The sequence below is a fragment of the Stegostoma tigrinum genome, chromosome 15 (assembly GCF_030684315.1).
Source record: "Stegostoma tigrinum isolate sSteTig4 chromosome 15, sSteTig4.hap1, whole genome shotgun sequence".
Taxonomy (NCBI): Eukaryota; Metazoa; Chordata; class Chondrichthyes; order Orectolobiformes; family Stegostomatidae; genus Stegostoma; species Stegostoma tigrinum.
In genome coordinates, this window is record NC_081368.1 from 19,805,496 (window position 1) to 19,818,946 (window position 13,451).

The window sequence follows — 13,451 nt, forward strand, 5'->3', positions numbered from 1 at the left end:
ATAAAATCAGCTGTTTACCCCATTTGTCTGTGTTTTCTGTATTATAACCACGTTCAGAAGGGTTCTTCTGGCACAGTGATGGTCTCCCTGCCTCTGATCTTGAAGATTTGGCTTCAAGTCACACTTGTTCCTGCAATGTATCATAACATGTCCAACCAGACTGATTGAAGAATTTGGGAATAAATGCTTGCCTAGCTTGGTGGCCTCTGGAGTGTTTTAGAATTAATTATTGATAACTGCCTAATATTTTGCATTTAAACTTTGAGGGTATTTTTTAATCCTGTAACTTGCAAATAAAAATAAGGCACAAATTTTAAGATGTAAAGGTAAATTTTGAATGCTTCCCTGATTACACTTTCCCATTATTGATTTTCTTCCCACCCTGAGGAAGTAAACTCTTGACAGCCAAGTGTGGTATCTCCCAGGGATCGTAATTCACAGGTGAATACGTTAGTTGACTGTAGGATCAATTCACATGTCCACTGTCAGTTTTGATCCTATGATAATGATCAGATGCAGGCCAATCCTGTGGTTTCTGAGGCCAACACTTGTGCTCTGGCTGAGATCAGGAGTTTTACTGTTTTGTGATGATCAGGTGCTCACTGGATACACAAAGTGAATCAGTTAAGTTTCTCGCTTTTTCAACACTTTTTTATCTTCCTTTATTTACCGTGCAGTTTGAGGAGCCAATCATGGAAAATGGAGGAAAATGTACATTAAACGATTTATAAAACAAATCCTGCATTGACGTGATGCTTTTCCTGAAACCAGGATATTCCCCAAGCACTTTGCCAGTGGATTGCCTATATCATAGACTCATAGAGATGTATAGAGTAGAAATAGACCCTTCAGTTCAACTCGTCCACACTGACCAGATGTCCTCAATAAATCTTGCCCCATTTGTCAACATTTGGCCCGTACCCCTCTAAACCCTTTTATTCATATACCTATCCAGATGCCTTTTAAACGTTGTAATTGTACCAGCCTCCACCACTTCCTCTGGCAGCTCACTCCAAACACTCAGTACCCATTGCTTGAAAAAATTGCCCATTAGGTCCCTTTTAAATCTTTCCACTCTCATATTAAACCTATGCCCTATAGTTTTGGACTCCCCCACTGCAAGGAAAAGACCTTATCTATTTACCCTATCCATGTCCTTCATGATTTTATACCTCTGTAAGGACACCCCTCAGCCTCCAACTCTCCAGGAAAAATAGTCCCAGCCTATTCAGCCTGTCCCTATGTCTCAAACCCTCCAACCCTGGTAACATCCTTGTACATCCTTTCTGAACCCTTTTGAGTTTCACGACATCCTTCTTACAGCAGGGAGACCAGAATTGTATGCAGTATTACAAAAGTGGCTGAACCAATGTCCCATACAGTTGCAACATGACCTCCCAACTCGTATGCTCAATGCGTTGATCAATAAAGGCAAGCATACCAAGCACCTTTTTCACTCTCCTGTCTATCTGGGACTCTGCTTTCAAGAAACAATGAACCTCCACTCCAAAGTCTCTTTGTTCAGCAACACTCCCCAGGACGTTACCATGAACTGTATAAGTCCTGCCCTGATTTGTCTTACCAAAATGCCTTACCTTACATTTATCTAAATTAAACTCCATCTGCTATTCCTTGGCCCATTGGCCCATTTGATCAAGATCCCATTGTATTCTGAGGTAACATTCCTCACTGTTCACTACACCTCCAATTTTGGTGTCATCTGCAAACTTGCTAACCATACCTGCTATGTTCACATCCAAATCGTTTATGTAAATGATGAAAAGCAATGGACTCAGCACTGTTCCTTGTTGTACACCACTGGTCACAGGCCTCCAGTCTGAAAAGCAACCCTCCACCACCACCCTCTGTCTACTTCCTTCAAGACAGTTCTGTATCATAATGGCTAGTTCTCCCTGTATTCCATGTAATCTAACCAGCCTACCATGAGGAACCTTGTTGAACGCCTTACTGAGTGCCAAATAGATCATGTCCACCATCCTGCCCTCCTCAATCTTTTCTTACTTCTTCAAAAAACTCAATCAAGTTAATGAGACTCAATTTCCATGCACACAGCCATGTTGACTATTCCTAATCAATCCCTGCCTTTCCAAATATATGTAAATCCTGTCCCTCAGGATTCCCTCCAATAATTTGCCCACCACTGACGTCAGGCTCGCTGGCCCATAGTACCCTGGCTTTTCCTTACCACCTTTCTTAAATAGTGGCACCATGTTAGCCAACCTCCAGTCTTCTGGCACCTCACCTGTGCCTACCGATGATACAAATATCTTGGCTTGAGGCCCAGCAATCACTTCCGTGGCTTCCCACAGAGTTCTAGGGTACACCTGATCAGGTCCTGGGGATTTATCCACCTTTATGCGTTTTAGGAAGTTCCGCTCCTCTCTCTGTGATATGGACATTTTTCAAAATGTCGCTATTTATTCCCCACTCTTCTATATCCTTGTCCACTGTAACCCCGATGCAAACTTCTTTTTCGTCTCTCCCCCACCTCCTGCGGTTCCACACATAGGAGGTCTTGCTGATCTTTAAGGGTCCTAATCTCTACCAAGTTACCACTTTGTCCTTAATGTAATTGTAGAATCTTTATTCCAGTAAGTGGCTACATTGTTGGCAAGGTCAGCTACATTAGTTTCCATTTCTATTTTTCCTTTGGAATGTAGTCATGATTAGCCATCTTCTTGACTGTTCACAACCCATGTGCAGTTGGTAAAGCTCTGTGAGTTATTTAAAGTGGGCTTTGAAACAACTGAGTGACAGTCAGAGAGCTGCTAAGACATTGCTGGTTCAGATTACACATTTAGGCCATATAAGGTGAAGGTGGCAGATTTCCTTCCTGAGAGGACATTGGGAAATTGGAAATTATTTTTCTAATAATCCGATAGATTCAACTTCATCATGACTAACATGAGTTTATGAGTCTGGTAAGAGACCCATGTTGCTAACATTGAAGTGTTGCTTGGGTTGGAAGCCGGTTTACACACAGTTTACACAGACAGCACATGAAATTATCTAATTCATTTGATAGTGAGTTAGATCAAATACATCATCTATTTATCATGCATTTTGTTGAGAATGGAACATTGACTGGCACATCAATATGATTCTCTGCTCTTAAATGCTACCATGGACCTTTGTAAACCACCTGTTCAAAAGGCAATGCATTTGACAATCAAAACTAAGTGAAATTCATTGGCTTGATAACGAATGTTTTAGCAATTCAATAATCTGGCATCATGTAGATTTGTAATGCCTTGAGACAGTAATGAAGGATCAACTATGTTTGACATCTATGAGAAGATAAAATCAAAACAAAAAAAAAACTCCATTGTTCACTGAAGGAGGTAGAATGGCCTAATCATTAATTTTCATTAGAATAGTACATTTACAAGAAAGACATTCAATGGCAAATCACATCACTAGTCTGCTACCTAATGAACAAATTCTTTTGGAGTAGATAAGAGTATAGCAATAGAGTAAAGAGCCATGACTCAGATGGCTTCCAGAAGTTATTTTTTTCTCAAACTGCACTTGTTTTGTTGGAAAGCATAGTGAGACAGAGCTCATGTTTGTTTTATACCAGAAGCCAGTGCGTTCTGAATGAGATTTGGCCAGTGATGGAAATAATGCAGCCAATAGGAAACAATGGACAACTCATTGCCAGGCTGATCTGGGCATAATATTGACCTTGATCCTCATCAGAAGCTAGACATAATCCAGAAATATGTTTAACATCTTCAAAACGATCAAAATAATCCCTAAAAGATCAATGTAGTGTAATTCAAACTGTACTTTGCTGAAAGACGGTGGATTGGCCCCATGGTCAGCTGCTGATGAATGGGAGAGCGTCACTGGAATTAACTGACCAACTTTCAGTCTCAGGATTCCGTGGCACATTGCCCAGTGGGAGAACTGAAATGACCTTTTTCTTGAATCATTTTTAAAAGAAAATACACAAAAAAGTAAATCCCTAAAGCATCCCTAAACCAGCCCAGCTCGTCCCCTCCCCCCACTGCACCACACAACCAGCCCAGCTCTTCCCCTCCACCCACTGCATCCCGAAACCAGTCCAACCTGTCTCTGCCTCCCTAACCTGTTCTTCCTCTCACCCATCCCTTCCTCCCACCCCAAGCCGCATCCCCATCTCCTACCTACTAACCTCATCCCACCTCCTTGACCTGTCCGTCTTCCCTGGACTGACCTGTCCCCTCCCTACCTCCCCACCTATACTCTCTCCACCTATCTTCTTTTCTCTCCATCTTCGGTCCGCCTCCCCCTCTCTCCCTATTTATTCCAGAACACTCACCCCATCCCCCTCTCTGATGAAGGGTCTAGGCCCGAAACATCAGCTTTTGTGGTCCTGAGATGCTGCTTGGCCTGCTGTGTTCATCCAGCCTCACATTTTGTTGACACAAAAAAGTAAGGTTGTTTTATGTAAGGCATGGCTTTTTTAAAATTAATATCAGCTATTCGCATACATGCCTACACTTTAATATGGCCTGACAAAAAAGGCTTCCTGGCCCATTTACCAAAAGGCTTTGAATATGGTGTGAGACAACAAGTAGTTACAACCTTCCAGACTCAATATGGATCCATGACCTCAAACTACAAGTTCTGCCCTCTGGTGAGATTTTTTTTTGCCAAGTGTTATGATCCCAGCTGATGGTAATACTGGACAAGTTAGATCCCAAAGTGAAATGCGATTTAATTGATAACAGACTTTATTTTCGAGATTTACTTATGATGGTGCTCAGCCTCATATCCACAAGAGGCTGCCAATGTACTTTTAACAAAAGGAGATTGAAGTTAATTACAAAGAAATGCTTGAAGGTCTCTTATTACAAGTATCAGAAATAAAAATTCAACACTTAGATTCATGGAGTCATGGAGATGTAAAGCTGGAAACAGACCTTTCTGTCTTACTAGTCCATGCCAACCAGATATCTTAAATTAATCTATGTCTTTTTGCTAGCATTTGGCCCATATCCCTTTAAACCCTTCCTATTCGTATACCCATCTAGATACCTTTTAAAAATTGTAATTGTACCTAACCACAACCTTCTCAATACTGAAACTGCCATGAATGTTAACTCTGTTTCCTCTTTAAAGTTCCTTGTTCAGTCTACATGTCTGTTGTTTTCTTTCTTGCAAGCCTCTGCTTTCAATTCAATGCTGTCTTCTTTAGTTAATTTGTCTTCCTGAGACCCTTAAAAACAAACCTCGAACACAGGCCATCTATTTCTTAACATGGATTTCTTTAAATTCTCTTCCACAGCTTTCTGTTTCAGGAGATTTCAATCATTAACATTAAACCAGTTAGAACTTCCATTCAACCTGGTCTGCTTTGGAATCTGCCAAGCTATTAGTACCTTTGCTACTAAAGACCTGATCTCTCTGGTAGAAGCCTGCATACTTACTGAAATAAATATGCATGCTCACTAACCCTCTCAATCAGTCTCTCTTTCTAATGGAGACTTTCTGTTTCTGTCTCCCTAAGTCCGACAACAGCTTGTTGCTGGGCAGTGGCCTGATTTCTTTCCCTCTAATAATGTTTGTTTACCAAAGTGCTGAACTGTTCACCTCAAGAGGTTTTAACAACTTAATTTAAACCCATCAAAACAAATTTCCAGATTAATCAGCACCACACACAGAACTCAAAAATGACACGAAGTACTTACTTCCCTTCGAAACTCTTACAGGATAGGAATACTAATCGAACTTAGTACAGTTCACTTTAGACCTCAAATTTCCATATAATAATATCTTATCATAAATCCTCAAAACACAATTGCCATTTAGTATTTTAGTTTCATGTTTTTGGTATTTGAATTTATGGTTTTGTCTGCCATTGACACTCTGGAAAGACAATTTACTATAAACAAACCAGTCTCTTTGCCTTCTATTAGGTGACATCCATGTGATTTTCTTTCTTCCACCCTCTAATCTATCCTTGATCTTCTTTATGGTTTTATTTGGTTCTGTGCTCTTTTGCAACAGAATAACACCCATCACATTTCTACATCTCTACTGTAACAAGTAATGTTTGATTCAAGACATTAACTCTTTCTGTCTTCACAGATGTTGCCAGAACTGTTGAATGGTTCCAATACTTGCTGTTCATATTTCAGATTTCCAACATCCACAATATTATGCTTTTGTTAGGAGTTAAATATTTAACCTCAGTAAGTCACACTACAGAGTCTGGAAAATGAGGGATAGGGGTTTCATAAGATTGTCAAAGTTAGAAATCTAGGCCCCTTTAAATGTACAAGGACAACTCCAGAGTTGCTTCAGAGCAGATGACTTCACGTTCAAGTGCTTATTTCTTGTAATTTGTTCACTGGGTGATAGGTGAATTTGATGATGAGTTTATTTACATCGCAACAAAGGGTTAAGTTCTTACCCAATTTGTAATTGGATTCTGGATAGGAAGTAGATCCATAAGGGCAAGGCAGAAACTAGTTGGTGCTAAACTGTAAAAAACCTTTGTAAATCTCTGAAAATCTTTGCTGCCTAATTCAGCATATGGATATCGGTCTATTAAACAATAATAATAGTCTAAAATATTATCATAGACAAGGTTTCTTGCAAGGTGAAACATTTGGGATGGTCCTTTTTTATTTAATCCAAGCAGCTATACAAGTTTAAATATAAGTTATAGGTTAGATGTACATACATCAAGCGAGAATAACAAACATAGAAATTTCTTGGTGTGTGCGACAGGGAATATATAATTCACTAAGTTCTGGAACTCCCGTGACAAAAATATGATCCAGCATTCTCAATGGTGTAATAAATAAATGCACTATTGTATTATCTCCTGTACTCCCAGTCAGTGCTAATTGCTGATTCCAACTAAGACAGCTTCATTTTACCTACATATTCTGCATCACGAAGGGAATGGAAGTGGGGAGAATGTCCTGTCTGGGCAGTGACTCTGGCATAGTGAAATAGGTCATAACTCAATTCAATTTAGAATGCTTTACGTGGCTTGTCACTGTTAGCAGTTTCTGCATGTCCTACAACTGCACACTCTGTACAGTAGCCATGCACACTAACCCTGCACACTAACCACTGAAGTGATGGATTATTCCGACCCTATTTAATAAACTGAAGAGAAAACTTTTCTCGTTGATTTTAGCAAATACAGAACTGTAGCTGATGAGGGTTACTGGCATGCAGTACATGGCCAAAATATCACTCTGGCAGAAGCCCAACAGGATAGTTATCTGCTGTGCTAACCTGGCCCATTCCACTGACTGTAATCATAATCTGCGAAAGAGTGGAGGTCTAGGATGAGCTGAAGTGTTCAGAGCAGCCACATAAGAAAGGCTGTGAAGAACCCCTCCTGTGAGAGCACCCCAAAAGGCTTAATCTCCCAATGCAGTTACTGTAACCATTTTAAGGAGATTTCTCACTGGAATACAGCCCCCCTAGTTTATAATATATCAAACACCTTTGCCAAAAACAAAGATATATGGTTGTGCCATCAATGCCTTTAAGAGTCTAGGACTGGACTAAGATCACAAAGAGTTGCTGGCAACTCAACAGAACTTCAGTTTAAGTAGGAACACAAGCTCCTGCAGCTGCTCCTCAAATATCTCTGACACCAAATGTACTTACAGATGTCCCAGCATGAGCTTCACACATTACATCTGCTCCCGTTGGAGCAGTTAGATCGGCCCATTTTGCAGAAACCTTGCAAACAATAAATAGAGATCATAATGCTCACTCAAAGTGTAAATGTTTGCATGGTAAGATTTCGATGGCTATGGTATCTATGAAGAATTCATGTCAAAGTCATTAGCATGGTTTAACAGAAAAAATGTGGCACTATAAAGCCACAATTATAACCCCCCAGTATACCACATGAAACGGTCAATGCTTTCAGGATTTCCCTACCTTTATCATCTCCTCCAGGCCGACAATATTGTGAGATCTCGGCAGTCCTCTCTTTCTAGTCACGTGAGCAACCTAGGGGTCCAGGTCCAAAGCTCTGGAAGCCCCACTGTAAGCCCCTCTAACTCACTACCCTCCTGTAACGGTCCTCAAAGCCTACCTCTTAGGTCAAGCTTTTGATCACCTGACTTAAAGTCACATTTTGTTTGACAAATCTTCACTGAAGGGCCATTGAATGTTTTGCTATGTTAAAAGTCACTACATGAGTGAAAAGTCAGAAATGTTAAGCTAAAATGGCACGGGCAGAGGCATGAATTTAAAAACTGATACATTAATTGACCTGTCGATCTTGTGGCCTGTTTTCTGTCATAGCAGTAGATGAGAAAAAAGCACAGATTTAAAACAAAAGGCGGAGGAGAAGATAATGTACTCTTAAATTACAAACAACATTGCAGCCCAGCTGGCTGCTAACACACACCTTTGAGCCAAGACAGAAGAACCTAGAAGGAAGAGCAGGGAAAGTGTGCTATATTGTAACTGACTGCTGTATTTATCATCAGCAGTGGATGAGATGGTGTCAAACTACACTGTTTAAATTGAAAACAGCAACAGCAGAGAATGTTGGCAAACTTTGCAAAGATTAAGCTTGGAACTAAAGAAGAAAGAAACAAATTTATGCCTAGCTGATCTGCATACACTGTTTGATCTTCCTGTAATCTGTTTTTCATAACATATTTGTGTTCTTTTGGATTTATGATTTAAGAGCTTGCTGTAAAATAGTCAGAGCTCAGGCTAATATTTATTTTAGTAAGTCTTTAAATTCAATACAAGCACCATTTGATCTGGCAAAACTTGCACACAATGTTTGAAGTTCAAAAATGTCAGATCCTCTCGGATGCAGAGGGTTAGCACATGGCAACACTCAAGTGATTCACTGGTAGGACGCGGGTTGATACACGCAGTTTTCCCGATGAGCTCTTGGCATTCCTCTATGCTCTTTATATTCCTGAGCTTCACTCAATAATCTCCCAAGAATTTACCAGCACAGGGCACAAACATACTTGGAGCAAGGCACCAGGCAAGAAAAGGATTGGCAAGGAGAGAGAGTGGTTATAGGCACATTTTATCAATACTTCTCATGAAAGATAATTGACAGAGACGTGAAAATGTGCTTTTCAGTGTTGCCATCAGATTTTCAATGGGATATATGCCAATGGAGAGCAATTCTGGTAGTGGGACTTGATGGAGTTCATGCAGTAAAAAAGGAAGTTAACCAGTAGTTTTCCCAATTTTAACAAAGTTTTCAGACCTTTGAGCAAAAGAGCTTGAAGAGAAAGTTCCAGGGCCGAAGGTGTTAAGGGGAGGTGCTCTGAGGAATAAGCCGAAGGACAAAATTTGATGAGAGAACATTTGATGGTCTTGGCCTCTTGCTCTGGAGTTCTGGTCCCTAGGATTGGGGAGAGTTCAAAACTGGGGGCGATATTTTTAAGGTAAGAGGAGAAAGATTTAAAAGGGACCTGGTAGACAACATTTTCACACAGGGTGGTTCATACATGGAATAAAGTGTCAGGGGTAGATGCAGGAACAGTTACAATGTTTAACAGACATTTGGACAGGTACAAGAATAAGAACGATTTAGAAAGATATGGGTCAAACACAGGCAAGCAGAATTAATTTTGTGTGGGAAACTTGGTTGACATGCACAATTTGGACTGAAGAGTCTGTTTCCATGCTGTATGACTCTATAACTTGTAAACTCCTGCTTAAGTCACTGTTTACCACATCCTTTAGTTTCCAAAAATCCATCTTTTTGTTCAAACTTTTGATCTCTTTGCTGCCATGACTCAGCATCCACTTCTCTGTCTATTTTCTATCGATGTTTTCTTTCTTTGCATGTTGGCCACCATATAAAACCAAGTTATGTTTGGTCTTCGAGCTACTTGCGGTAACATATAGCATTGAAAATAAGGTGGTCAATGTTATGAGCAAAAAAGGTGGAAACAGGATTTGTGAAATTGTTTGACTCTGATTTTGATTTGGTTTTGTGTTAACGTACAAATTAGGGGCGGCTCAGTGGTTAGCACTGCAGCCTCACAGCGCCAGGGACCCGTGTTCAATTCCAGCCTCGGTCGACTGTCTGTGTGGAGTTTGCACATTCTCCCTGTGTCTGTGTGGGTTTCCTCCGTGTGCTCCGGTTTTCTCCCACAGTCCAAAGATGTGCAGGCTAGGTGGATTGGCCATGCTAAATTGCCCGTAGCGTTCAGGGGTGTGCGGGTCATAGGGGGGTGAGTCTGGGTGGGATGCTTCAAGGGGCAGTGTGCACTTGTTGGGCTGAAGGGCCTGTTTCCACACTGTAGGGAATCTAATCTAACGCACTGAAACTGTCTGAGCGATTGTTAGTTGTGAATGTATTTACTTGTGCACAAGTTGTACATTTCTAAAGATTTAAAACCCAGATGACGATTCTGGTGTGTTGCACGCACTAACATGCATAAGTGGTGACTGACTACCATGTCTGAACTGCACAGAACTGCTGTGTTGCTGAACTGACTTCAGTCATTTTATCTGAATTCAGACAGCTTCATGCTGTGTTCCAAGATGTGGAAATGCCCACAAAGAAAAAAAATCCTTTACTTAAAAAAACTGTAAAATTAAGTGAAAAGTATTCTATTCTGACATGGCTCAGTTTGTTAAGCACAATGTAAGGAGAGAGACAGACATCAAACTTCCTACCAAACAAAACCTTTGCCATCTGTGCTTCCTAATGGCCAAAGTTATAGGCCTGAGTGTTGAGAAGAAATGTTCCACTTGCTTTGGAGATGTTTTAACTATCACGCAGTTGCAGGTGAGCTTTACAATAGCAGTCAAGCTGGTTTTTTTTAAGAATAATGATCAAGGACAGAGATGCATGCACATTGTATTTCAACATTTTCTATTGAGAGGATGAACTAGCATGGAAATGGATTTCCAGCTAGCAAGTGTAAAATGTGTTTCCAAAACATTATTTGCTGTCTCTGGGAGTGGGATATCTGCGAGGAAACCATATGCTCACCTTCTTGAATGAATCAGAAATCAGATGGTCTACTTAAGGGGAAACAGAGTTCTTTCTTTTCAGTTTTGATTAATTTCTGAGCAGCTGTTTCTTTGCTCTCCTCAATTAAAACAGTTCTTGTTAAATGTGGTTATGTACAGAGATAGCTGATAAATCCAACATGTTTTCGTCAATAGTACTGCTTTTATTTCACTCAACACAGGTCACTCAACACCCTGTACAATTTACTGAGATCTCATTGCTTTTATTGAACATTGTTGTACATTTCCTTCAGCTACAGAAGCAGAAAATATCCATTCTTCTCCAATGCACCTTCAAAAATATAAAATTATTTATGATTGACTAGAAAGGAGAATTTAGACTGGAAAAATGTAACAATTGAGAAACCTTACCCATTAACTGAATAGACAAAAAAAACTCACGTTTTACTTTTTTTTCATTTTAGGTTTATTACATAAACTTCACGGATTTTGCAAGCTACGAGGTGCTGGTGGATGATAAGCCATTCTTACAGTGCACGCGCAGCATTGAGAACCGCAAGTCAAAATTCAATACTTGCTACACTGCAGGAGTCTGCCTACTCAAGGCGAGACAGAAGATCACAGTCAAGATGACGTACGAAGATACGGTCGTTAACATGAGTCAACATACAACTTTCTTTGGGGCGGTGCGACTAAGCGACTCTCCATAGAATCGGGACTGCACAGTGCACAGGCAAAGAAAAATGACAAGAACGTACCCTGAAAGAATTCATCCAAGGATGAAATTGGGAGTGCGGTGTTTGGGTGGAGGGATAAAGAGTTTAGGACCATAGGGAGCTTGGAGTCAAATTTCTTTTATTTACCCAAATCAAATAGTTTCCCTTTTTCCTGACGCGTACTTGTGTGAACAAGCGTAACTTACTTGTATTTGGAAATCAGCAGGACGTGCACAAGTCTGTCACCCTTGTAGCAAACTCTGTCGTCTATTTTTCCTGATGAGTTTAACACTGCATTTCTAATCAGTTGGATTCCTCCGGTCCCTGTCTCCTCCGGAGGCTGGAGTAATGCAAATTATTCAACTGGCATTGACATTGCAGCTTTTGTTTTTTGTTGCAATCACAATGGAAACTGGAGGGAGGGAAGAGCGGTGTTCTTTATATGGATAAGTAGAGAGAAATAATAATGTCTTGTCCTCTGATCAACCTCAATATGTAGTCAGAAATATGGAAGAAACAGTTGAATACTGAAACCTAGAGGAAATCCATTAAAATGCTGCATGAACGAGGATGAGCACTGTTGGAGTGCAGTTGAGGTTTACCATGCCAGTTCTGCATTATGAAATACCCTCCTGCTTGCTGTTTTGCACCATCTCATATAAGTATTTTTTTCTTACAAGGAATTTAAATTGGAGGAGTGTTAATTCAAGTGCACTGGTGAGAAAATGTTCAGTAAAGCTTTCCGTACAAATATGCAATTGTAAAAATACATGAAGGCAGATTTTCAGCTTACTATCAGGATTTGCAAATCAGGATGAACATCTGTGCAACAATATAATAAAATGTGAGGCTGGATGAACACAGCAGGCCAAGCAGCATCTCAGGAGCACAAAAGCTGACGTTTCGGGCCTAGACCCTTCATCAGAGAGGGGGATGGGGGGGAGGGAACTGGAATAAATAGGGAGAGAGGGGGAGGCGGACCGAAGATGGAGAGTAAAGAAGATAGGTGGAGAAGGTGTGGGTGGGGAGGTAGGGAGGGGATAGGTCAGTCCAGGGAAGACGGACAGGTCAAGGAGGTGGGATGAGGTTAGTAGGTAGCTGGGGGTGCGGCTTGGGGTGGGAGGAAGGGATGGGTGAGAGGAAGAACCGGTTAGGGAGGCAGAGACAGGTTGGACTGGTTTTGGGATGCAGTGGGTGGGGGGGAAGAGCTGGGCTGGTTGTGTGGTGCAGTGGGGGGAGGGGATGAACTGGGCTGGTTTAGGGATGCAGTGGGGGAAGGGGAGATTTTGAAACTGGTGAAGTCCACATTGATACCATATGGCTGCAGGGTTCCCAGGCGGAATATGAGTTGCTGTATCTCCAGCATCTGCAGTTCCCATTATCTGTGCAACAATACCAGTTTACTTCCTTCATTATTCATTTATTGGCTGTCAGCATCAGCATGGACCAGCATTTATTGCCGATCCCTAACTGCCCTGGAAAAGGAGCAGTAAGGTAAATTCTTGAGCTTACTGGGACATTTGCTGGGGTGTAGAGATATCTAAGGTGCAGTTAGAAAAGGAGTTCCAGGATTTTGGCTCAGCAAAAGTGAGGGAACAGTATTATGGTTCTAAGTCAGGATGGTGTATGACTTCAAGGTGAACTTGCAGGTAATGGTGTCCCCATGCTTACACTGTCTTTTCCTTCAAGGTGGCAGAGGTTTTCGGAGATGATGTCAGAACTGGCTTGGTGTGTTATTGTAGAGCATCTTGTGGATGATATATACTGCTGCCCACTGTATGTCAG

General features: G+C 41.0%; 1 protein-coding gene across 3 annotated transcripts in view; it reads left to right on the forward strand.

Moving 5' to 3' along the window:
- Positions 1-12,577, forward strand: part of eda (ectodysplasin A) — a 239,386-nt gene extending 226,809 nt beyond the window's left edge. For all 3 annotated transcript variants that reach the window (XM_059651274.1, XM_059651275.1, XM_059651276.1), the window contains exon 8: positions 11,415-12,577. In XM_059651274.1, the coding sequence (XP_059507257.1) occupies positions 11,415-11,660 (246 nt within the window). In that variant the 3' untranslated portion in view covers positions 11,661-12,577. The remainder of the gene's footprint in view (positions 1-11,414) is intronic.
- Positions 12,578-13,451: the final 874 nt, after the last annotated feature.